Source organism: Vombatus ursinus, unplaced genomic scaffold (assembly GCF_900497805.2).
Source record: "Vombatus ursinus unplaced genomic scaffold, bare-nosed wombat genome assembly UNPS02009173.1, whole genome shotgun sequence".
Classification (NCBI taxonomy): domain Eukaryota; kingdom Metazoa; phylum Chordata; class Mammalia; order Diprotodontia; family Vombatidae; genus Vombatus; species Vombatus ursinus.
In genome coordinates, this window is record NW_020948951.1 from 2,504,787 (window position 1) to 2,531,115 (window position 26,329).

Below are 26,329 nucleotides of genomic sequence, written 5' to 3' on the forward strand. Positions count from 1 at the left end.
AAACCTGAAAGTCGGCTGGCTAGGGGAAGAGATAGTAGTGATAAGGTTGCGATTGGACTGTTACTGGGTATACGTCTTCCTATTGGACTAAGTTGTCTGTCAGTCATCCCAAAGTGGGGGAGGGAGGGAGGAGGCCAACACCGCCCCACCTCCATCTAGAAGAGATAGTAAGGAGTGGGCCGTGCCTGTGGGCTAGAGGGGTGTGCGCGTGCTCGATTCGCAAGGGCAGGCGGGAACCGTAGTCCGATCCTGCGGCACAGAGTTCCTACTTTCACCCTCCCTCTAGGACCAGATGCCAGCCTTGCACCTCTCTCTGTCGTCACCACCCTTCTTCGATTCGTGATGTCACAGGCCTCCCCTTCTGTGTATAGTTAGTGTCTGAAGTGAGGGGGAGTGGCTTCGTGACGTCACAATGCGCTAGGCTGGTGGTGGGAGGGGGGACGCCAAGCGCTTAGTTCTGCGGAACCCAGACTTTCGGCCCCGCCTGCCGCGGCCACCCGCGTGCCTTTCCCCGGCCCGCGCCCCGCGGGGCTGGGTCACCGGCTGGCAGGCAGGAAAGGTCAAGGTTGTCAGGCCGCGTCTGCTGCTATCTGGTGTTCGCAGGCGGCGATTTCTCCGATTCCGAAAGGTCTTCTGAATGGGCGGGGGACTTAATTAGCGGCCTCGGTAATGAGGAGAGATAAGCAAAGTTCAGAACTGGGACCCGCCGGTCTGTGGGCGCCCTAGGCCCGCCCCCCCGCCGCTCCCAGGGACTCAGCGGGAGATCAGTCTGCCAGCGGGGCGCCCCCGGGAAGCCTTCCTGGCATGCTCCCGAGGTGGCGGAATTGAAGTACAGTCCCTGCCCCTTTCCCACCCCACCCTGTATTTGGAATCTAGAGGTCCAGTTTTTTAGAATTTAAAATCCTTTCCTTGTAGACTGTTGTATGAGACCCTGGGCAAGGTCACTCTTCCTTTTCTGGACCTGAGCCTCCTTATCTGAGTATTGATAGGTTTGTACTACGTGGTTTTAAGGAAGGCTTTTCCAGCTCTCAGGGCTCTAAGTTAGGCTTTACATGATTCATGCTGGGATTATTTTGGACCCCCCAAAATTGAGGCAACTCGGTGACCAAGTGGATAGAGACAGTTGGGCCTGGAATCAGGAAGACCTGAGTTTAGATTTGGACCCAGAAACTTCCTGGCTATGTGAACCCTGGGCAAATTAACTGAATTTGTCTGCCTCAGTTTCCTCATCAGTAAAATGGGGGTAGATAGCACCAACCTCCCGGTATTGTTGTGAGGACCAAATCAGATGATAATTGTAAAGCTCCTACTACAGTGCTTAGCACATAGTTAAAGCTGTATGTTAGCTATTATTGTTAGTTATTATTACACATAGAAAGGCCCATTCAAAACTATTTCCAAAACAGCCTTGGAAGATTTCAACAGGCTGCCCTTTATTCCCTTTGTCCCAAACACTCAGAGAGAAACTTTCCTGAGAATCAGGAACATCTGTCTCCTGATAAACATGGTCATTCCTGTGCTTTGGTGTCAGGGTTAGTTTTAGATTGAAGTAAAATTTTTGGCTTCTACAACTTCATAGCATTTTGTCTAAAATTCTAAAATTGGAGAAGTAGAATTTACTGAGGTTCTATTAGGTACAAATTTCAAAACCAGCTGACCCTTATTACTCCAGATTTGGGATGGATCGTGGGAGGTATTCTTTTCTCTAAAATATGCTGTGACTTCTGGTTCTTGTACCTCCTACTGTTAGTGAACTTTACTGGTGTGCTGGGAGAGGAGTTGGGTTTATCTTAAAAACTAGACTGGAAATATAAGCTAGGTTGGGGGGGATGGGGAGGCTGGAGCCTCTGTAGCCACCCTACCCAGAAGCCCACACTCAACTCTCAATAATATTTTGCATCATGGTATAACGTAGCTCATTGGAAAATGCTGAATAGCATGCTGGGAGTCAAGTCCTGATTGCTATTCTTAACTGTGTGACCCAAAGGCACTTTCTTTTTCTGGGCCCTTCTGTAAAATGATGAATAGCCTAGAGAGCCTTCAGTTCAAAAAACATTAACTACACAAGGTCACTGTGAATAATTCAGACAAAAATGAAACAAGCTTACAAATAGTGTGTGTGGGGGGGAGGGAAACAACATTGTACCCAGATCTGTAAATAAATACAAAATGTATAAAATAAAATTACAAAGTAATTTCAGGGGTTGAAGAGAATGCTAGCAACTTGCAGGAAGGAGGAAAGCCCAAGTCTCCTGGAGGAGACATGACCTTGGATTTTTCAAACAATCGGAGTCTTATGTGCCTCAATTTCCCTCTATGAAGCCCCATAGGGCTCTGATCCCTACCCCCAAGGGTTTCTATTTCATTTTTTTCACAACAAACCTGTGAGGTAGAAGTAGATACAAATATGTTTTATCATGTTATCTAATATCAATTGGGCTCTTACTGCAACCAGGCAATCTTTAGTTCTCTAACAATCTCACTCCTAGAAATCATCTCAATCCTTCTCTTCTATTCTCAGCCTCTCCCTCTTTCTCACCTGATTGCCTCACATCTATTGAGAAAACTGAGGCCATTCTGTGTGTGAACTCCCTCTTCTCCTCAACTCAAAATACCATTGACATTATCCTGTAACACTCCTACAGTCTCCTAGTCAAGTGGCCTTGGATCCTAATACTTCCAGTCTTCAGCAAATTGCAACTTCCATTATATCCATTTTCTCTGCAAAATTCAGCCTCTCTGAACTGGTTCCATCCCTGCAGCCAAACAGGCCCAATAACCCATCCTTAAAAAAACTTTTGGGCTAGCATCCTATGCTCCTCCTCCCTTCCTCAAACTCCTTTAAAAAAAAGGTTTATTTATTAAGCTCATGGTACTACGTGGAAGCAGTGGGAAGCTACAAAACAAAAAAAAAACAAACAAACCAGAACCTCCCCCTGTCCCCCTACTCTCTAGGAACTCAAAATTTCATGGGGAAGATAACATGCTGATAACTATGTTGCTTTCACTTCCTTTCCTTTCTTCAATCTTTTGCTATCTGGCGTTAACCCTCAGTCTCTTGACCAAAACTTCCTCTTCAAAATCACCAAGAATCTGGAAACCTGGAATTTATTGGTCTTCGTCCTCTTTCATCTGTCTGTAGCATTTGACTTGTCATTGACCCCCCCACACACACACTGCCTCTGGGATACTCTCCTCTCTGAGTCTTCATGACCCTGCTTATTCTGGTTCTCTTCCAACCTACTGGATGGGTCAGTACGTTCTTGGTCTCCTTTGCTAGATCAAGATGCTCTTCGAGGGCTGTGGTCCAAAGCCATCTTCTCCCTCTAGACTCTTTTCTGACATTAGCTCCTGTGGGTTCTGATACATAAGGATCAGAACTAGAATTTGAACTCAGTGTCTCTGCAGACCAATACCTCTCATGTGGGTCAATGCCATTCTCAGGTTCTCCCCTGATGCCTCTTTACATTACTTAACTCTTCTGGGACTTTTCAAACTAGATATCCCAGTGACATCTCAAACTTAGGCATGTCCAAAAAGAGGACTCATTTGCATGCACTTTTGCTCCTTGGCCTCTCTTCAAGCACTGCTGGTGGGTCTACATGAAAGCTGAGTTCAAGCCCGCATCATCTCTTGCTTGAATTTTTATAGTACTCTCCTAATTAGTCTCCTGGCTTCATCATTCTCCACTATCAATCCATGACCACCTCCTATTCTGTGCTCTCACTTCCATCACTGTAGTTTCAGGCTCTCATCTTTACTTAAATTATTAGAGTAGTGTCCTAACTGGTCTGTCTCCTCACCTCCAAACCAATCTTTTCCCTCTCAGATTTATCTGGCACACTTTTGACTCAAGAATCTTCCGCAGTGCATTTACTTATATATCAGTTCTTTGCTCAAAAATCTTCACAATATAAACCACAAACTCATGTGTCCTGAGCTCACCTGGTAAATCAGGTGAAGTAGAAGAAGAGCTTTGGAGAGCAGCAACAATCATCATAATGACAACTGGGTTGCATTTGTGCATGTGGCTTATACCTCTATGGATTGTAAACTCCATGGAGGGAGAGAGCATGCTCCAGCACTTGTATTTCCACCCCTCCCCCCCCCAGCATGTAACACAGAATCGATTCCATTTAATTCAATAAGGAAACTTATTTGTACAGAATTTCAGATGGCCAGTCTGTAGCCTCCCCTCCCCCCAAATCCCTACTACAACAACATCCCAAGGGGAGCTTGGTGGTGCAGTGGCTAGAGCACCAGCCCTGGAGTCAGGAGGACCTGAGTTCAAATCCAGCCTCAGACACTTGACAATACTAGCTAGGTGACCCTGGGCAAGTTTGACCCTTCCTGTCTACACCTCTCATTATCTCATTCTCTTTTTATCCTCTTCCTTCTCTTTGTTTGGAATGTCAAATGTTTGCCTTGTTTTATTTATATCCCTCCATTCCTTCAACTGTAAGTCTTCCCTGATTCCAGTAGAATGTAAGCTTCTAGAGATCAAAGACTATTTCTCTTTTTTTGGTTGTTTTTAAATCCTGGAGATCTCAGAGAATAAGAAATGTGCTGCAGGATTGGAGAAGGGTAAATATTGTTGCTGTAATTCTCAAAAAAGGGAATGGGGTGGAGCCTGCAAACTCTTATTGACTTGTAAGCTCAATGTCTATTTTTGGAAAAATCATAGAAAGCACCATTAAGGAGTTGATTTGTGAGCACTTAGGGAGGGAAGTGTGATCACAAAGACCCACCTTGGATGTGTCAGACCTGACAGCTTTGCATTTCTTTTTTCCCCTTGTTTGCCAGAGAAACCAGATTGGTACAGAGGAATACTGTAGATTTGAACAAAGCCTGTTTGTTTGCATATGTTTGTGATAAAATGGAGAAGCTCTCCATGTGCTAGGTGATAGAGTGTACTGTTTGATAGGATTGGAACTGATTTAATGACTGGATCCAAAGAGTCATTAATGAGTCAATATTGGTCACTGTAGAGGAAGGTCTCTGGTGTAAACAGTACCCCAGGGAGCTAGCTATCTATTGGTCCTTTGTTGTTATTGATCTTGATATTGTTATTGATCATTGTTACTGATCATCAAATATTAAGTACCTGTTAATGTGTTCAAATACGGGGCTAGGGGCCAGGTGCTCAGGATACAAATTCAAAATGGTTGATTGTCAATGCCCTCAAGGAAGGAGCTTTTCTACTGAGTGGCTCCAACTTTACAAAGGCAAGAGGTAAATAATATGCATACCATATTTGCAGATGAAACAGAGCTTTTGGAGGGTTAACTAATTTAGGCCAGATTGTAACAGAGACCAGATTCAAAACATGCTCAAACCAATAGGCCAGAAAGAATGACATTTAATAGGGATAAATGTTTATTTCTACACCTGAGTTCTAAAATAAACTTTCTAAATACACAATGTGAAAACCAAAGAAAATCTGGGGACTTTTATGGGTAAATGAATCAACCGTGTGATAGGGCACCCAATGCAGTTGTTTTTATTCTAGACAGAATCCAGTTATTTCAGGGAAGGAATAAGTGTTACTATACATACATGCTCTGTCAGGCTACATCTGGAGAACTATGCTCAATTCTGGGGATCATGTTTTAGGAAAGACTTAGACAAACGAGAAAGATTCAAAAGAAGTCAACCAGGATGGTGAGTACTAGAAAACATGTTCTAAGAGGATTACTTGAAGAATTTGAAGCCTGCTTGTTTTCACAAGCAATTAAGTACCTACTGTGATATCAGACTGTGCTAAGTGCTTTTATAAATATTATTTCAGGAAAGATGAGCTGCTTCTAGAGGTGTAAGCTCATTGGGAGGTCTTTAAGCAGACTGTATAAATCAAATTGTTGGGAATATTTTCAAAGGAATTTTTTGGTCATAGAAACTCATTGAGTTTCATTCACCACTAGCTTGATTCTGTGATTCTGGCATTCTACAGCCTAGCCGTAGGCTTATCTCACATGACTCTCTTCTTTGCAGTCTACCTCAGTGGAGTCAAACTCAAATAGAAATGGGAGCCCCTAATCCAGTACTTTTTAAAAATTCTTTCTTTCCTCCCTCCCTCCCTTCCTTATTTCCTTCCTTCTTGTTTCTGTCTCTTTTATTCAGAATATTTATTTTAACAAATAGTTGAATCAAGATGAACTAGTTACAATAATGGCTGCTCTCTTGGGTTTTAGGTGGGTTATTTTCTTTCATGGAATCCATAGATGCCTCATTGGACCAGTACCAGCAGTGGTGAGTTTCTCAGCTTGGTACTCTAGTTATATTTTTTTGTGTGTTTAATAGGGTATCAACATTTGACACATATGACTTCTGAAGATGCTTTGCCTTGGAGCCACAATGAGGACAGGAAGTGTGCTTCTTATTTCTAAACTTATGAAATGAGGACCCCTTTGTCATCTTCCTCCTGCATCCAGGACCAAAGAGGGATGGGTGGTGCCTTTCACAAATTCCTGGAGTAGGAAGAGAATACAGGAAGTCATGGAGTCCAAAGATTAAGTGATTTGTCCGGAGTCACACAGCTAGTAAGTGTCAAGTGTCAGAGATCGGATTTGAACTCAGGTCCTCCAGACTTCAGGGCTGGTACTCTATTCACTGCACCACCTAGCTGTCCCAAGGGAGACCTGAACAAGAATTCCACCCATACCCCCCAAACCTGGCAAATATTTTGTTTAAAACTCTCCTGCAGAAGAGTCTTAGGGCAGCCCATTCCACTTTGGGATAACTAGTTTTTATTAGTAAGCTATTCTTTACATCAAGCCTGAAATCTTCATCTTTGTAACATCCAACAAGCAGAATAATTCTAAATCCTGCTTCACCATAACAACCTTTTGAATTCTTGAAGACACTAAAATGCCTAAGTCTTCTCTAGGATAATCATCCCCAGTACCTTCAATCCAGCCTTCTTTGACATAATCTTTTACTTGGGACATTTTCCAGCTTATTAATGTCCTTCCTAAAAAATGTCCTTCCAGCTCCAAGGACTGAACAGAGTTCTCTAGATGAAGTCTGACTGAAATGCATGGTTAAAGTGCTAAGTAAAAATTAAATTGCTATCCCCAATCGGCAATTGACTCTTCCCTTCTCAGCCTTACACTTCGCTGGACTTCTCCTTTTCCCATTAGATTGTAAGCTCCTGGAGGGCAGGGTCCGTCTTTTGCCTCTTTTTGTATCCTCAGTGTTAGGCACAGTGCCTGGCACAGAATAGGTACTTAATAAATGTCGATTGATTTTCACTTACCACATGCTGCCTTGTATTGTGTGTGCTCGGATGATACATGCCGTATAGATGTGTGTGACTTGTGAATTCCTTGAGAATAAGCATAGCCCTTGGTTCATCTTCGTATTCTCGCTACCCAGCACAGTATTTGGCGCACAATAGTTACTTAATAATAATTGAAATGAATTAAAATTTTCACTTTTCATATCTAACACCTCTGCCCATACCTGGGGTGGTTTTTTTTTTTTTAAAGGAACAAGCCGGTTGATTGAGTTCTACATACCTGGGTGAGAAAGATGTGACTTCAGTGTGTTGGAGGCCGTCAGAGGACTGGAGATCTCTCTGGAGCCCTCAGGCCTCCCATCATGTCACTTGACTTTCAGAATTTACAATCTTAGAGACTAAAATGACTGGAAATCCCCTTGGTGAGATTACTTCTGTCCTTGGTTGAGCTGAGCTCTTATTTCACTTCCAGCTAAAGAGCTGATGAAATCGTGTTTATTCTTTGATCTATTCTCCTCCTACCTACCACAATATTTGTAAAGTGCTTTGCAAACCTTAAAGCACCATATAAATGCTAGCTATTATTATTAATCTGTATAGCTCCCCTAATTTTTGTTAACTATTTACTTTGATAAAGAAATGTACTAGCTATTCATGATGGTCTTTTCTGTAACCAGCTTTTGGTAAGAGCTAAGTTGATAAAAATAATAAGCTAAGTGCTACCTTCCTCTTGAGAAGAGTGATCAGAGAAAGTGGGCCCCAAAGTATTGTACCCCTAGACTACCAATACTTGAGTTGTGGTGGAGAGATATAATTCTAGCTCAATATCCCTTCTGGGTATAAGTGAGGGAAAGAGCAAATGGCCAGCCACTGCGCCACTCCTGCTCCCCACAAATGTGGAAATCTCCAGCTCCCTTTTAGAGAGATGGGCAGGGGGCAGCTAGGTGGTGCAGTGGATAGAGCACCAGCCCTGGAGTCAGGAGAACCTGAGTTCAAATCTGGCCTCAGATACTTACTAAGCTGTGTGACCCTGGGCAAGTCACTTAACCCCCATTGCCTCCAAAATTAGAGAGAGAGAGGTGGGCCAGATCCCAGGTTAGAACATCTATGCCACATTTCAAGCAGAGCCGTTCAAGCCATATATAGATGTAGACAGCTACCAACCACACATACCTTACGTATAGAACTCAAATCTGGGTCCCTTCTGAATCCCAAGACCCATGATTTTCAGAGAAAGCAACTGAGGCCCAGAGGAAGGAGACAGATCAGTGTTTGAGTCTTGATGTGAATCCCATAGCCTTAACTTCGAGTGTTTTACCCCAGGTCGTGCTAATCTTGACCCTGGAGAGAAAATAGGTCCATAGGTCTCTATAAAGATGGGAGACAATTAGTACAGAATTTTGAATAATTTATCAGATTCAGTTGCTAGATTCTTTTTTTCCCCCTTTTTACAAAAGATTCAGAGGGGAGGAGATGAGTTATATCCTGGAAATTCCTGTGATAGAAAGGAAAAAGGCAATACAACTTTACAAAGAAAAAGAGGTCATGTCAGATGACAAAAGCTTTCCTTTTTTGATGGGTTTCTAGGCTGGCAGATCAATGACATGTTATAGAAATAATATATAAGAAAAGCAGAATTTCCCTCATGTCATCCTCATGAGCAAGATGGAAAAAAATGAGTTAGGTGGGAGTACAGCTGGGTAGATTCTGAATTGATTGAATGACCAGACTCAAAGGGTGAGTCATTAATTAGTTGATGTCAGCTTGGAAAGGAGTGCCTCAGGGACCATCTAGATGTCTTTGGTCCTGAGCTGTTTGACATTTCTCAATGACTTGGATGAAGGCATAGATGACATTTTAAATCCAATTTCCGATGACCAAAAACTAAGGATAGCTAATATACTATTTGGCAGTCTGGATCTAAAAAGATTTTTGGCAGCTTGAATGAGGGACCATATCCAATAAGATGAAATTAAATTTAGATAAATTTAAAATCCTTCACTTAGGTTAAAAAGAAATCACCTGCACAAGTAATGGATGGGAAAAGTGTGGCTGGAAAGCAGTTTACATGAAAAAGATTTGGAGGTGTTCATGGGCTGAAAACTCAGTATGGCACAGGGCAGTCAAAAGAAGCTAACTCAGTTATAGGTGGCATTTAGAAAATAGTAGCCACCTTTTATACAGCACTTTAAACTTTGCAAAACACTTTGCAAATACTAACTTGTCCTCATAACAATTCTGGGAGGTAGGTACTATTGTTATCACCATTTTACAGATGAGGAAACTGAGGGACAAAGATTGAGTTGCCCAAGGTCATATAGCTTCAAATATCTGAAGCTGGCTTTGAACTTAAAGGCCTATGTTCTAGACACAGCGCCACCTAGCCGTCCAAGGAAAGTAGTGTTCATACAAAGGAAATAGTACCATAGAGTGAAGTCTTGGTTGCACCAAAGCCCCATGCTTGGAGCATGCCCAAAACAGAATGAGTAGTTGGTGCAGTGACTGAGGACTCTTCCATAAAAGAGTAATTAGAAGGAAATAGGTTAAAACTAGAGAAAGACACAATTAGCAGAAAGACAATAGCTGAAGGGCTGTTCCTTGAGAGGAAGATTAGACATGTTCTGCTTGGCCTCAGACAGTGGAGCTAGGAACAATACATGGAAGTCGATGGAAGGCCAGTTGAGGCTTGATGTAACAATTAGAGCTACCCACAACTGAAATGGGTTGTCCCTAGAGGTACTGTCTTCCCAAAGGCTAGATGACTTACCTGGAGTAGAGGGCAAGTGCTCAGGTACAGGACAAGATGGCCCCTGTAGTCCCTTCCATTTCTGAGATTCCTATTCTGTAAATTATATAATGAGGTGTTTGGGTCATACCTACTAACAAGGGTCTGCCCTAGGTTCTCTTTATACTATTTCACTTGGTGATCTCATTGATTCAATTATCATCTCTATGCAGATGGTTCTTAAATCTAATTATCTGGCCCTAATCTCCATCTTGAACTGGATGTCCTGTAAACGTCTTAAACTCAACATGTCCAAAGCTAAACTCGTAATGTTTCCCCCTAAAACCTCCCCCGCTTCCAAATTTCCCTAATACTGTCAGAGGCACCACTAGTCCACCATGCTTGCAACCAGGGCATCATCCTTGATTCCTCACTCTCATCCCTCATCTCTGATCTGTTGCCAAGACCTGTTGATTTTTACCTTTGTAACATCCCTCCAAAATGCCCCCTTCTCTCCTTGAGTACTGCTACCACCCTGATGCAGGCCCTCATCTCCTCACTCCTGGACTATGGTAATAGATTTCTGGTTGGTCGGCCTGCCATAAGTCTCTTCCTATTTCAGTCTATCCTACACTCAGCCAAGTCCCAGATAAAATCCTACCATCTACCAGAAGCCTTTCTTATCCCCTCTTAATTGTGTTACCTCCCCTTTGTTGATTATTTCCTATGCATAGCTTGTTTGTGTATAGTTGTTTACAGGTCTCTCTCCCATTAGATTGCGATCTCCTCGAGGTTAGGGACTATCTTTTATCTTTCTCTGTATCCCTAGCACTTAGCATAGTCTAGCACATAGTATATGCTTAATAAATGTTTATTAACTGAATGACTCATTTATCTTTTCGGTCCTATGATCCCTTGAATTCCCCTGGCTCTGTTCCCTTTAGCCTTGCTTCTCATAGATCCTCAAAACTTTTGTTTATGTTTCCCTGATTCTCAGTTCCATTTGTAAGTCCCTGAACCTTGCTCTATTTGGTATTCTCTCTGTCTCTCTCTCTGTCTCTGTGTCTCTCTCTGTCTCTCTGTCTCTCTCTGTCTCTCTCTCTGTCTCTGTCTCTCTCTGTGTCTCTCTGTCTCTCTCTGTCTGTCTCTCTGTCTCTCTATCTCTCTCTATCTCTCTCTGTCTATCTGTCTCTCTCCCCTTGTGTAATAAAAAGAACACGTGGTTAGAGGCAGAAAACTGGATTAGAATCCTGATACTTTCTAGCTGTGTGACCTCAGAGTCCTTTTGGGCCTCTCCTCTCCTAATTAACAAAAATAACTAGCATTCAAGCAATTTAATGTTTGCAGAATGCTTTCCATATATTATCTCTTTGGGTCTCCACAACAACCTTGGTATTTAAGGTCTTCCACAGCCTGGCACCACCCACCTTTCCAGTCATGTTTCCTAGTCCTACATTTCATGGACTTTACATCCCAGCCCATCTGGACTACTAGCTATTCACCAAACTCCATCCTCCACCTCTTGTCTCCATGCACAAGCCATTTCCCATGTTTAGAATGACCTACATCCTCTGCCTTTTCTTTCTTTAAGGCTTAATTCCTCTGGAAATTTCCTCAATTTCCTCAATCTCCACCATTTATTTGTGTTCACTCCCTCCTCAAGTTTCCTCATACTATATTTACTTGTTTATATGTTGTGTCTCCTGCCACACTCAGTAAGTACAATGTAATATTTTTGAGAGAAAGGACTTTCTTATTTTTATCTTTGCATGTCCAGCTCCAAACTCTTGAGTTCTACATGGCAGGTGCCTACTGTTCATTGAATTAAATTAAACTAAAATCACTTCTCCTTTCTAGGCTTAGGTTTCTTCATCTGAAATGAAGGGATTAGATTACATGGTTTCTGAGATTCCATCTTGTTCTAAATCCTATGTGAGTGTTTTTCCCAGCAGAAGGATTCGAGCTCCTTGGCTCCCAGTTGGAAGTCTAGTTATTTTCCTCATCTGCAGCAATGTCAGTGACACGTATCCTCCTCAGTCCCCCGCCTCCCCTGTCCCTGCCTGATCATCTGCCCTTCCCCAAGCCTCCCCTCATCACTGGGGAAAGGTTATCGCTAAACCCAGGTGACTCTCCTGGGAATGGAGGGGTCGAGCAGACAGACATTGGTCCTGCTGCTAGCTGGAGGAGATAAGAGAGGTCATACCTTATCTTCCAGCAGTTGGCTATAAATGAGGAGGCAGAAGCAGGAATGGAAAAAGGCAGCTGGGCCTGAGATCGTGCTCTGGCTCCAGGGCAGGTGTTTCTCCCCAGCAGTCGTTGCCTCTGGTCCACCATGCCCAAGGTTGTGCTGTTGCTGGTACTGTGGGCTTTGCTGGGGGATCTGCCAGCAACCGAGGGCCGGACATCTCCCTATGCAGTAAAGCTGTGTGGTCGAGAATTCATCCGGGCTGTCATCTTTACCTGTGGGGGATCTCGATGGAGAAGGGCTAGGGCAGGTGAGTAGTAGGAAGGGAAGGGGGAACAGAGACCTGGAGTCAAGTCAAAGCCCAAACAAGACACGGGGTGCTGGGATGGGGGCTGCTTCAGGCTGGGCCAGGGATAGCTAGGAATCAGAGTCAGAACTGGAAGGCTACCTAATCTAGTCCTCTCATTTTACAGATGAGGAAACTCAGGCTCAGAGAGCAGACTGGAATTCATCCCAGGTCACATGGCCCGTCTCTGTCAAAGACAGGATTGAAACCCAGATCAGAGACACGGCCAGAGGAGATCTTAGAGACCGTCTTATCGAAATTCATTTTATTGATGAGGGAACAGACATTGAAATGTGAACTGTTAGCATTACACTTCCACTTACATTTAAGGGTTCTGTGGGGTGTTGGACAGGCAAATGTAAGACATTATTCTGTCCTGGGGAGAAAGGAGATGTGCTCAAAACCCAGGGGACCCCCCTGAAAATCCAGGGGACCACCAGGCACAGATGAGAGGCACAAGCTGGAAGTTTCTAAATCTCTTTGTTGGGGAAGGAAGTCTGAGGCAGTTAAGGGACTAAGGTAGTCCATTCATGGGAGATATAATGCCTTACTCTTTTCTCCAGGGGATGCCTTTGCTGAGGAGCTGGGGGGTGAGTCCCAGGAGACCACTTCGATTGAATGGCTGTCCAGTCCCCTCTTGCCACTGTCCAGGGAGCCTGAAGACTTCTACAGCAGTGTGGGAGGCCCTAGCTGGTCCGGGATGTCCAGGAGCCGGTCAGAGTCAGAGCCTGAGGCCAGGTCTGGCCAGGGCTTCCTTCGAGGTGGTCGGGATGTTCTCGCAGGTGTCTCCAGCAACTGCTGCAAGTGGGGCTGTAGCAAGACTGAGATCAGCAGCCTGTGCTGAGTGACCATCCCCCCTCTACTCCTCCTGGTTCAAGACTCCAGGTCCCCCCGCTCTCTGCCCCTCCTGGGGCCACGCTCTAGCTCTTGCCTCTCACACTTGTCCCTACTTTGTTCTTCCCTCACTCCATTTTCCAGTGCTAGACTGGGTTTCCCTTCCCTTCCCTTTCTCTGCTCTACTTTCCTTTCTGGTGTGAGATTCCAGGTCCTTCCTCTTTCTGTCTGCTCCTTATTCTCTTCTCCAGACTGCCCCTCTGGCCCAGCCCTAGATCTGTATGTATTATCACCTCAACTTTGAATCTCTCCTCTGCCTGGTCCTTGAGCTTACCCTACCCTGAACCTGTTTGGGGAACAGAGCCTGGGGAAATGGACCCCGCCTAATTCACCCCACCCATCACTCTTCTGCTGTTATTGTGGATACAAGGAGGACATCCATTGTGGGGGTGGTCATAGAGAGCTCTCCTAAGTCACTGATTTCCGGTCTAGGTGAAAAAATTGTCATACAGAATTATTGGATCATGGATTAAAGCTGGACAGGACCTCAGATGTATTCCTACAGTTGCAACCTGGGATTGGCCCATACATGATTGTGAACACTCACAGCCACGCCACACACAGTGATACCTACATTACTCTACACCCAGAATCATTTAGTCACGCAGGGAATTGACGGTTGCTATTCTGTGCTCACTGTGGGGGATGGGGAAAGGGTGGGTGGCTGGGGCTGGGAGGCCGGATGCCTGGGTTCAGGATGTGGGTTGGCCCTGGTCCAAGCTCTCTCAAAGTCTCAATAAAACTCAGAATGACTTTGTATGTGTGTGTGTGTAGGTCATTGTAGGGGTGGGTGGTCAACCAGCACCCCTTCTCCTCACCGCCCAGCTGAGGGGCACACTTCCCTTCTGCCTTAGTTCCCCTAAGAGAAACGTTCATCCTCATAGGCCCTTCAGTTGTGGTATACCTCCCTCCCATGATCTGGGACTTTCTGCCCCAAGTCTGGATTAACTGGAAGGAGCACAGGGAGCCAGATAGGGGCTACCATGGACACACTTGGGTTCAACTGGACTCCAGACACCAGCTTCCCTCTGTTCCTGATGCAGCCACTACCACCAAAGCTGCTGCTAATGCTGTGGCTGTTGCTGACTTTGCCAGTGAGGTCTCTGGATGTCCCAGAGGGTGAGTGATTAACGGCTCTACAATCTTCTGTGCCCTTGGGCTGTTCACCCAGCTCTGGTGGTCCTGGAAGGCCCCTGCTTCATGGTGCGCCTCAGGCAGGTGCTGGGTAGGATCTTTCTTGCCTTCTCTTTCTATTCCCCCCCCCCCCCCAAGCCCTTAGCCGCTGGGAAGCTAACTCCTCAGGGGCCCCAGGGAATGTAGGAGACCTGGTGGATGAGATGTACTCAGCTTGGCAAGGGAGGAAGGAGGGTTGGGAGAGCTCTGGGCCGCTAAGTAAGGCCCCAGCCCCAGGTGCGGCAGAAGCTGGCAGTTGGTCATTCAAATGATATTTATTAAACAGTCTCTGTACAGAGCTTGTGCTGGTCACTGGGTAAACTAGGAAATTCTGATAAAACATATCCCTTGAATTCGTGGAGACTGCTGCTACTGCAGGGGATGACACAGGTACATGCCAAGTGTAAAAAAAAATTCAAGACTTAGTTGAAACCTGAATTGGAATCCTGGTTCAGATACTTCCTCACTAGCAGTGGGGACCATGGGCAAATCACTGGACCTCTCTGAACTTCAGTTTCTTCTTTACCTCTAAAATGTACAGGTAATACCTATAGTCCCTACCTCCCAGAGTTGTTGGGAAGAATGAATTAGAGAATGTATATAAAGTGCTTTGTGAACTTCAGTGTAAAAATTTCACTTAGCTTTGTTAAGTAGTTTTATCCCTCAGTCTCAGTTTCATCCTCTGTAAAATGGGGATGAAAATATTTACATTGCTTAACTTACAGGATAGTCACGAGGAAAGTGCTTTGCCAATCTCAAAGCACTAGGACACTGTACTTTATCAGGCTATATACTCTTCATGATTACATGATCAGAGAGGTAGAAAAGAAGTAACACATGTGAACCCAGAAGAAGGCCGTTATTGAGTCAAACCAAAGGATTCAGGGGCTTCTAGGAAGAAATGGGAAGTCAGGGAGGTCTATAGGAAAGAGTTCAAAAATAGATAAGTTGAGGTGCCTCCCATTCCTGCCACTGACCAGCTGCTGGACTTGAGCCCTCTCTGGCCTTCAGTATCCTCCTTTATGAAATGGGAGGAATGGATCAATAATCCCTTTCAGGTCTTTAAAAGACTCCGGGAATTAAGCAGATAAAAGAGGGAGAGAGAATACTCCAGACATGGGGGACAACATGAGCCAGGAGGGTGGTGAGCTTAACTGAGGGGTCAGGGAGTCCAGTAGTTTGGCTGGAGTGTGAGGAGGGGAATGGAAAGTGAGTAAAGGGGCATGATAGGAGACGAGGTTGGAAAGGCCAGGCAGCAGAGGTTGATCGTGACTACGGGTGCAATAAGGAGCCTCGGGTTTGCGGGCGAGGGGAATAACGTGACTAGCTCTCTCTGGGTTTACTGGAACAGGGCAGCATGCTGACCAGGGATCCCTGCCCTCCTCAGCTCCACTCCGTCAACTCCAGTGCTACTGTATGAGACCCAAGGGGCACATGAACTGTACCTGGGAACCCAGCTTGGATCCTGGCATTCCTTATAACTTCTACTATCAGAGCTTAAAGTAGTGAGTAAAATGTGACTTTTCTACCTCCTCCCCCACATCCCTTCCTCCAACAGCACCAGAGAAATGGCAGCTTTTGGGTCCCACCCCCTAACCCCGTTGATGTACTTCCTCCTCCATGTGACCAAGTCTTCCCTTACTGAAGAGAAATGTGGTGCATTGGAAAGAGCCCTGGCTCGGGAATGGGAGAACCTGGGTTCAAATCTTGCCTTTGATGCTTATTAAATATCATCTTGGGCAAATCATTTAATCTCCTGAGGCCTCAGTTTCCTCATTTGTAAAATGGAGAGGTTTAAGTGGACTGCCTCTGAGTCCCCTTCTAGCTTTCGGCCTATGATCCTGTAACTTCTCTCGTGTGTCAAATGAGAGGACAGCTATCCCGTCCAGGGCTGTGGTGCTTCTAGCTTCCTGTGCCCTGCCTCCTCCACAGTCTTTCTGTTTTCTCCCTCACCAGCCACCCTAACAGGATCCAAAATGTCACAGTGCCCAAAGGCCAAAGTTGGATCATTGTGGAACGAGAGCGTCTCACTGTCTCTGACCGGTACCTTGTATGGCTGAGCCCAAAGGACAACGCTTCCCAGCCTGGAGACCCGGAGCCATTAAGCTTGTATTTGGATTCCATAGGTACTCCCAGAGAGCAAGGGAAGGGGGTGCCTGTCTGGAGAGTGGCAGATTGGGGGACCCTGGGGCCCACAGGGACACTGCTTTTTTCTCTCCCCCAGTGAAGCCTGAGCCACCAAAGTTATCCCATGAAGTAGAGTTCTCTGATGACCCCACAGTGGTCACTGTCACTGTCATTGCTCCGGCCTGGCCTCCCCATGAAAACTTCAAGTATCAGCTTCGTTTCCGGGACATCTCTGCTTCAGTATGGCAATATGTGAGTCGCATCTCCCAAACTTCTGAAGGCCATTTTGAGTTTGACGTTCCAGAAAATAGTAATAATACTCATAACTAGTATTTATATGGTACTTTAAGGTTTACAAATCACTTTACATATGTTAATTCAAATGATCCTCATAATAGCTCTAGGAGATAGGTACTATTATCATTGGCCCCATTTTACAGATGAAGAAACACAGGGAAGGGAAATGACTTGCCCAAGGTCACACAAACAGTGGGTGGCAGAACCCAAATTTGAATACAAATCTTCTGGGTTCTCTTTGTATCATACCATGCTACTTCCCATATAAGTAGGTTCTGGATAGGATTAACTGATGACTACATGTGACTCTGTCCATCAGTCAATCAATAAACATTTATTAAGGGCCTCCTATGTACCAGGCACAGTGCTACCAAAAAAAAAAAAAAAGGACAAAGGGCAGTCCCTGACACCTCAAGTTGCTTACGGCCTAATAGGTGAGACAATGTGCAAACTAATATATACAAAGCAAGCTACATAAATGTTGTTGTTCAGTTATGTCTGACTCTTCATGACCCCATGTGGGATTTTCTTAGTAAAGATACTGGAGTGGTTTGTCATTTCCTTCTCCAGCTCATTTTAAAGATAAGGAAACTGAGTTACACAGGGTTAAATGACTTGCCCTGGGTCACACAGCTAAGTAAATGTCTGAGGCCAGATTTGAACTCATAAAGATGAGTCATCCTGACTCAAGGCCCAGTACTCTATCCACTGCGCCACTTAGCTGCCATATACAGGATGAATAGGAAATAACATAGGAATTAAGCATTGGAATTAAGAGGAGTTGGGGAAAACTTCCAGTAAAAGATGGGATATTAGCTGGGACTTAAAGAAAGCCAGGGAGGTCAGCAGTCAGAGTGGAGGAAGGAGAACATTCCAGGCTTGGGGGACAGCCAGAGAAAATGCTGGGAGCCAAGAGATGAGTGTCTTGTTTATAGAACAGTCCGGAGGCCAGTGTTACTGGATTGAAAAATACATGAAGTATAAGAAGACTGGAAAAGTAGGTGGGGACTAGGTTATGAAGGGCTTTGAATGCCAAACAGAACATTTTGTATTTGATTCTGGAGGGAATAGAGTCACTGGAGTTTATGGAGTAAGGGGAGGGGATGACATGATCAGACCCAGAATAGTCAAGCCCACGTGTCTGTGATAGGGAGACAGATGTGGGCTAGATTATAAAATAACTCTAAAGATTTAGGCTAGGCTGAATGACTAGCCCCAAAGAGTAGTGACTAATATCTTCATCTGTGTAATAACCCCCATGTCTCCCTTCTTATCTCCAACTCCTTTAAGTCCCAACTAAAATCCCACCTTCTCCAAGAAGCCTTTCCCAATCTCTCAATCCTAGTGTATTCCCTGTAGGAGGTAGGTACTATATCTGTGGATCATTTCCTATTTACCCTGTATAGAGGTTGTTTGTACATAGTTTGCTTGTTGTCTCTCCCCCCATTTAGATTGTGCACTCCTTGAGGGCAGGGATTGTCTTTTGCCTCTTTTTTGTATCCCCAGCACTTAGCACAGGTTAGGAATTTAATAAACGTTTATTGCCTCTATGGCCCACTGCCTTGGGAAGTAGTGAGGTCACCATTACTAGAGGCATTTTAGCAAAGGCTGAACTTAGCCAGTATGTGGCAGAAGACATTCTTATTCAGGGATAGCTTGGACTAGACCACTTCTGAGTTTCCGTCCAATCCAGAGATTCTGGGCTTCTGCTCCTTACAGGGCCTCATGGCACATGGAAGTTATTCCATGGCTCACGGGGATTATTACAAAACCCAGTGGGGTTTGTTATGTGGCTCGTGAAGGCTACTATTAATTTTTAAATCCATTTTATTTTAACTTTCATTGAAAAAGAGTATTTAAATGTGTATATATAAATAATATAAATAAATATTAAATAAAATTAAATAAATAAATGATAAATAAATATATTTATATACAAATGTATATGTAAAATTATATATGTTATGTGTAATATATAAAAATATAAATATATATACACACATGTATATACACCCATATGTATTATGGAGTTGCTAGGTGGCACAGTGGATAGAGACCGGGTCTGGAGTCAGGAAGACTCATCTTCATGAGTTCAAATCTGGCCTCAGACACTTCTTAGCTGTGTGACCCTGGGCAAGTCACTTAACCCTGTTTACCTCAGTTTCCTCATCTTAAAATGAGCTGGAGAAGGAAATGGCAAACCAGTCTAGTATCTTTGCTAAGAAAACTCCCAATGGGATCATGAAGAGTTAGACATGACTGAACAACAACAACATATGTACTGTATATTTATAATAGAGATTTTAAAATTGATAGATGATAGATAAAGTTCCACACTTGTGATTTCATTGTTGTCAGAACCTCCCAGTGAGAAAAATCCCCTCTATCAATGCAGATCACCAGCTACTAAGCAACTTAGAGTCTTAGAGAATTGCCTGGTGAGCCAAGATGTTAAGGGACTTGTCCAAGGTCACACAGTCTATATGTATCATATTGAGCCCAGGTTGTCTCTGGCTATTCTGCTGTTACCACTCATATACAAACATATAAGTAAGAACAAAAGCTTTGCGCAGTGGTAATATTGTAGCCAATGAGGTTTATCCAAGGTGAGATTATTGCTAATCGAAAACTTTTAACTTTTCCCAGTACCCCACCATGATGGCTTGAAATATAGTCAGCACTGGCAATTTTTGACAGTTTCTACGGAGACTGAGTTATTCTTATTAAAAAAAAAAGAGTGTTTTCTAAACTAATTGTCCCTGGAGTCTATATATCTAGAATTTTGCATTCGAGTTCATAATAAAGCCTGTTTAATCTTAAAAAAAAAATAAAAGAAAAACAAACAAAACTAGAAAAAAAAGAGATTTATAAATTACTATATATATTTGGGAACTTCTGTTATTTCTCTCTCTCTCTCTCTCTCTCTCTCTCTCTCGGCAACCAGGATTAAGTGACTTGACCAGGGTCATACAGCTAGTAAGTATTTGAGACAGTGTTTGAACTCAGGTCCTCCTGATTCCAGGGCCAGTGTTTTATCCACAATGTGCCCCACTGTGCCACCTCAGGGGCTGCCCAGGAATCAGGTCAGCAACCTGGCCCCTGAGGCTATGATCAACGTGAACATCTTTTGTTATTTCTCAGCTGTTAATCTCAGGACAAAAGACCTGTATATTATCTTTGATGTGATAGTAGTCAAATCATCCTGCTTGTTTTGAACATTTTGGTGATTTATTTAGCATGGATTTTGTTGCTGTTATTGCCTTAATTTCATCATTATGAACTGTGGGAAGGGGCTGTGTGGTCAGCACTGGACTTGAGGTCAAGAGCAACTTGGGTTCAGTTCTTCACTCTGACACTTACTAGTTGTGTGACCACGGATGACCTCTCTGAGCCTCAGTTTCCGTATCTGTAAAAATAAGGATATGATGGTGCCTATAATGTTGGGCAAGAATCAAACAAGACCCTAGGAGCATAGAACTTGGAGCTGGGAGGAGTCTCAGAAGCCACCTAATTCAACCTCTCATTTTATATTTTATTTTTTTCCCCAGTTACGTGGTCAAGCAAATTTTTAGCATTCATCTTTATAAGATTTTGAGTTCCAAAATTTTCTCCCATCCTCTTTCCCCACCCCCTTCTGAAAATGGCAGGCAGTTTGATATCCTTCAGAGAAATGACATGAGTTGCCCAGGTAGTATCTAAAGTACTTTATAAACCTTCAAGCCCAGCATAAATCGTGGTAGTTATTATTACTATGTTGGTTTGGCTGCCTTCGTTCTTTTAAAAAATTATTCTATTTTATTATTTACTCATTTTTAACAGTATATTCTCTTTAAATTTTGAGTTCCAGATTCTCTCTCTCCCTCCCACCTCCTCCCCCACCCACTGAGAAGGCAAGCAAAATGAAAATCAATTGTACATGTGAAATCATGCAAAACAAATTTCCATATTAGCTATGTTGGAAAAAAAGCAAGAAAAATAAAGAGAAAATTATACCTCAGCTTGTTCTCAGAGTTCATCAGCTCTCTCTCTGGAGGTGGAGAGCATTTTTTCATCAAGTCCTTTGGAATTGTCTTGGATCATTGTATTGATCAGAGTAAGCCAAGACTTTCACAGTTGATCATTATTATGACATTGCTGTGCACAATGACCTCCAGGTTCTTCTCACTTCACTTTGCATCAGTTTATATAGGTGTTGTCATGTTTTTCTGAAATTATCCCCCTCGTCATTTCATGGATGACAATAGTACTCCGTTGCAATCGTATGCCACAAGGCTGTCTTCATTCTGTATCACTTCATAAGGCTTCCCATGGGATAATCATATGTTAAGTGGGCCCATTGAGATTATTATATGGCCCATGGCAGGTATTGTTTGACCCATGGAGCTCATGACCCATGAGAGTAATTACATGTAATAATACAGGCTCATTGGACATTATTCTATATATTGTATTATAGAATCTTTTATTATTATATAGTATATTATTCTATAGATCCATGGAGGTTATTACATGACCTATGGGAGCTATTTCTCACTCATGAGGGTTATGACCCCTCCTCATCTCTTCCTCAGGTGGAGCCTAGAGATTTATTAACTTCATCCTTTCTGGAGCTTCCAGGCTTAGAGCCAGCCACAGTTTATGAGGTATCCTCCCGCTCCCAACTGCAAAACAATATGGGCTTTTGGAGTGACTGGAGCGCCACCCTGAAATTCCAAAGCCTCCCTGCTGGTAAGTCCTTTCCTCTCTTAGGGCTGAGAGACCCAAGTGCTGGACACTCATGTGTTTCCACCATCTCCTCTCTCCTTCCTAGTGACTGGAGAAGTTCCTCACTCCATCCTTCTCTGTCCTTGTGCTTCTGTTTAGCCCCAACCGGCCAGGTGGACGTGTGGGTCTTTGGGTTGCCTTGCAGTGGCCCACACCCTCAAGAAGAGTCCTATGTTTTGCTATGGAAGGTGACCTGGGGTCTGGGGGTGTTCCTCAAGGGTGTGCCTGGGCCCCAGGTCAGAGGGAGCTGTAACTTGGGCATGGGAGATGGGGTGGGAAGGGGAAGGTAGATCCACAGAACCTGGGAAAGAGAGAACTTGGACTCAGTTTCCTGAGTCCCAATTGGGGCAGCATAATGTAATTGAAAGTGTACTGGACTTGATGGTCAGGGACCTGGGTTCAAGTCATTTATTCTGGCCGCTGAGTAGCTGTGTGACTTTGAGAGAGACTCTTCCCCTCCCTGGTCCTCAATGTCTTTTGATACTTGCAACCTTAAAGGGTTCAAATGTTCTAATATAAGGGAATGTCCTTTTTCTAGACTATGGGCTGGGGAGGGTAGGAACTCTTGTCTTAGCATATTAATGGATTTTAAAAGCCCTCTTCTAATAACCCCGCAAGGAAGGTAGTACAAGATACATTATTGGGGAAGCTAGGTGGCACAGTGGATAAAGCAACGGCCCTGAAGTCAGGAGGACCTGAGTTCAAATCCGGCCTCAGACAGACACTTGACACTTACTAGCTGTGTGACCCTGGGCAAGTCACTTAACCCCAATTGCCTAAGGAAAAAAAAAAGATACATTATTTCCTTATTGTAGACGAGGAAACCAAGAGACGGGGGTGACCAGCCTAGGGTGGCCCAGCATTAATGGCAGATTCAAGACCTGAACTCAGGCCTCCTGACTTCAAGTCCAGCAATCTAAGCTAGACTTTGAATCCCATTCTTCCAAAGTGGCTTAGCACTCAGCACAGGCCTTCGTATACAGCAGGTGCTTTATTAATGGACATTGAATGAATGCTGATCCCCATCATGTCACATTAATCCCTTCTCTTCCTGGCTTAGGACCTCATGCCTGGGTTGGGGCTGAGCTATAAGGTGGTGTTCCAGGTACCAGGTGGAGACCTGCACCTTATGGTCATCCCCTGCTGCAGTACCCTTCTTCCCAAAGACACAGAGTGGGTATCAATAGTGGCCTTCAATATTACTGGCCAGAGGCATCCATCCAACCTAACCCTGGCCTGTTCAGGTAAGGCACTGTGAGCTTCCTCCAGGAAGTACCAGGGACGGATGGTGAAGCCATCCTGGCTCTAAGTAGTCCTAACTATCCCAGAGTAGGGGTACATTGCTTCTGGAAGAAATGAGTTCCCCATCATTGGAAGTGTTCTACCTACTGACCAATGAGGGATATTGTCAAGAGGATCCTTGTTAAGATGTAGTTTGAAACAGATGAATGTAGATATGTCTTCCATCTCTGAGATTCTGTGATTTTGGGGGAAAGGCCATGCAGAAATAGCAGAGAGCAAGTAGGGACTCAATGGGTGAGAGTTGAAGAAGCAGAGGTAATGGAGGGGGAATGGGACTTGGGGTGGGGAAGAGGTGGAAGAGGCCTTGACTCCCCTACTGTGTTGGTAACTGGGGCACCAAGCCTCCTGGTTCACACTTGTCCCCAGGTTCTGCTCCTAAGCAGGTCCAAGTACACAGCATGGGAAATCAGGGGATGTTGGTCACATGGTTAGCAGAGCCACAGGAACACCAGGAGTTTATAGTGGAGTGGACCAAAGAAGAGACGTCTTTCCAGGAGCTCAACTGGACCCATGTGCCGAATGGGAGTCACAGCACACTGCTGAGAGGTGAATTAAGGAACCAATCAGGCTGAAGGGATGCCTCAGTCCTCCCTCCAAGCTGCTGAAGGGTTCTACAGACTGATGGACAGATGGACAGGAAAAATTGTGTCATGGGGAAAACATGAGTTAGGAGTGGTTAAAAAAAAAAGAAGAGCCAGGGTCCTCAGTGGACTGCAAACTCAAAAGGAATCAGTCATACAATACAAAAGAATGACTCTGCATTAAGTGTCACTGGGCCCAGAATAAAGGCGTGATAATCCCACTATCTTCTGCTCTACTCAGGCCTCATTTCCAATACTTGTTCAGTTCTGGGCCCCACATTTTAGGAAGGACATTTGACAGGATCCAGCATGTCCCAAGGAGTTCAACCAGGATGGTGAGAGGACTCAGGATCAAATTATAAGATCAGTTTGGGAATGCCGAGCTTGGAGAACAGAAGACTTGTAAAGGGGGCAGTAGTAGTTTAATGACTAATAGCTGGTTTTACACATTCATGGTGGTTGGTGGAGGTTGCAGATGTAGGCTTAATATCAGGAAAAACTTCCTCCTGGTGAGAGTTGTCCAAAAGTAGAATGAGCTGTCTCAGGGGAGCAATGAGTCTTCCTTCATTTGTAAGTCTTCTAGGCCTGATGACTGACCATTTTGAGAGGATGTTGCAGGAGATATGGGTAGTCTGAGGTGGGAGTGTTCTCAATGTCTTCCGAGGTCCTCTACAACTCTGAGATTAGGTGGTTCTAGGGAACCGTGGAAAGGAGGGGCTCATAAGCAAAAAGGATGAAGAATAGAAGATGCGATAGGAGGGGGGAAGCAGGCATGGGGGTGGGAGGGAGAAGGGTAGAGTGGACTTTTCCTATGGTTTTTCTGGACCCATGCCCCCTCCCTCTCTTCCAAGGAAACTTCAAGAAAGGAGTTCCATACCGAGTGACTGTGAGTAGTGTCTCTCTGAAGGGCCTGGCCTTTGCCACTCCAGTCTGGGGGTACAGTCAGGAGATAGGTAAAGGAACCAGGAGGGGGCATAGGAGGAGGGGTGGTGGCATGTGGGTTCCTAGGGAAGGGGTTGCAAAGAAAAGCAAAGCAAAGCCTCTGATATTTACTCTTCCCCCCAGCACCCCTAGAAGGGCCAGTTCTGTGGCAGATTCCGAGTGCTGCCAGTGGGGCACTGACTGTAGCATGGGCTGAGCTCCCCAGAGGACAACGTGGGGGACACTTCACACACTACACCCTGTATGTGCAGCCAGACTCTGGGCGCCTCACCCTTCTGAATGGTAACCCTCTACCCCCTTCTTCTTCTTCCCCCTATGTTGGCCCCCAATCCAGCCTCAGATTCCACCTTCTCTAGGACGTCTTTGTAGACACTCACCGGTCAATCCATTGTGGCTAATTCTAGAACCTGCCACCCAGGAACTTCTCCTTACCTATCACAGTGTTGCTCATATAATAACAGAATTTTGGAAAGGCCCTCAGAGTGTACTCATATCATCTCATTTTACAGATAAGGAAACTGAGGCCCATAAAAGGAAAGAATTTGCACAGGGTCACACAAGTAAGCATAGGAGTTTAGGAGCATAGGAGTTTAGGAGCATAGGAGTTAGATCTGGATGGGGCTTAAGAGATTATAGTCCAATTCTTTCATTTTACAGATGAGGAAACTAAGAAGCCCAGAAAGGGGGCAGGGATTAGCACAAGGCTACTCTGTGAGTTAGTGCAGAAATGGGACTAAAACCCAGGTTTCCTGGCACCTGGCACAGAGCTCTTTCCATTGTTTCACACTGCTTCTGAACCTGGCCCAGAGCCTGCTTCCTCCAGGAAGCCTCCCTAGAATGAACCCATCTTACCCTTATCAGTCCCCTTCACTCTACCTTCCTCTCACTGACAGCTCTGTCCACATCTTCTCTGTCCCTCTAGTGAGTGCGGATACCCTAAATGTGACCCTATGGGACCTGCCTGGAGGATACTATAAGATGTGGGTGACAGCATCCACCATTGCTGGCCCTGGTCAGCCTGGCCAGCTCCTCCAACTCTTCCTCCCTGGTGTGTATGCTGGAGACAGGAGGCCCAGGTCCTGTTGGGAGGAGGAAGGGGTGGTAAGCTTTGAGAACTACAGTTATCCCTTCCACATTGCAGGGGTTAGGGGCTCGGTGCCCTTGTAATCTGGAAAATCCGGGTAAAAATTTTTTGTCTCTCCCTTCATACCAGAGAAGAAGTCTGAATTTTTTTATTTTTCTTTTATGGGGTGTTTACAGTACCTTAATGTAAAATTTGGATTGAATATTTGGTCATAGGCTATCTTATATAATACTATACACATGTTTTACGTGTTTGTGAGTTTCTAAACTTTTTCTGTGTCATCTGCAGCCTTTGTAAAACTCACAAAAAAATCCCATTTAATTTCTTATGCTGACCTGTGATTTATCGAAGCCATGGTAGGGAAAATTGTGATATGGAAGGGATAATTGTCCTGACAGATGATGATGGTGGGTGGTAAATCCTAGCTCTTAACAGAGGTTTAGGGTCTAAAAGGATCAGCTGTTGGATGGTAGAATGCCTGGCTTTGCTGGGGAGTCAGTATGCTAGGGGGGTTGGAGATGACTGGAGGTGAAAATGGGGATAGGCTGTTATTAGCAAGCATTAGCAAGAAGAAGCCTATTTCCCTGACCTTTTTGGTAAGAGAGAGAGAGAGAGAGAGAGAGAGTGTGTGTGTGTGTGTGTGTGTGTGTGTGTGTGTGTGTGTGTGTGTGT

The 26,329-nt window shown here is 44.5% G+C and overlaps 2 protein-coding genes and 1 non-coding gene across 11 annotated transcripts in view; all 3 read left to right on the forward strand.

Annotated features, from left to right (window-relative positions):
* Positions 1-12,180: 12,180 nt before the first annotated feature.
* RLN3 (relaxin 3) lies at positions 12,181-13,968 on the forward strand. The gene is made up of 2 exons (XM_027851320.1): positions 12,181-12,457; positions 13,057-13,968. Exons 1-2 carry the CDS (start codon positions 12,295-12,297, stop codon positions 13,335-13,337), a joined length of 444 nt encoding a protein of 147 aa, XP_027707121.1. The 5' UTR covers positions 12,181-12,294; the 3' UTR covers positions 13,338-13,968.
* Positions 13,969-14,141: 173 nt separating this feature from the next.
* The window catches only part of IL27RA (interleukin 27 receptor subunit alpha), a 14,105-nt gene continuing 1,917 nt past the window's right edge, over positions 14,142-26,329 (forward strand). For 4 of the 9 annotated variants that reach the window (XM_027851009.1, XM_027851014.1, XM_027851015.1 and 1 more), the window contains exons 1-10: positions 14,142-14,506; positions 15,912-16,065; positions 16,517-16,686; positions 16,785-16,939; positions 21,556-21,936; positions 22,809-22,992; positions 23,417-23,596; positions 24,483-24,584; positions 24,697-24,855; positions 25,496-25,621. In XM_027851009.1, the coding sequence (XP_027706810.1) occupies positions 14,371-14,506; positions 15,912-16,065; positions 16,517-16,686; positions 16,785-16,939; positions 21,556-21,936; positions 22,809-22,992; positions 23,417-23,596; positions 24,483-24,584; positions 24,697-24,855; positions 25,496-25,621 (1,747 nt within the window). In that variant the 5' untranslated portion in view covers positions 14,142-14,370. Of the gene's footprint in view, positions 14,507-15,911; positions 16,066-16,516; positions 16,687-16,784; positions 16,940-21,555; positions 21,937-22,808; positions 22,993-23,416; positions 23,597-24,482; positions 24,585-24,696; positions 24,856-25,495; positions 25,675-26,329 lie in introns of all 9 variants that reach the window. The other 5 variants (XM_027851016.1, XM_027851017.1, XM_027851013.1 and 2 more) reach the window with 4 other exon arrangements.
* On the forward strand, positions 19,546-19,693 carry LOC114035281. The gene has a single exon (XR_003568204.1). It is a non-coding gene; the product is annotated as a U4 spliceosomal RNA (small nuclear RNA).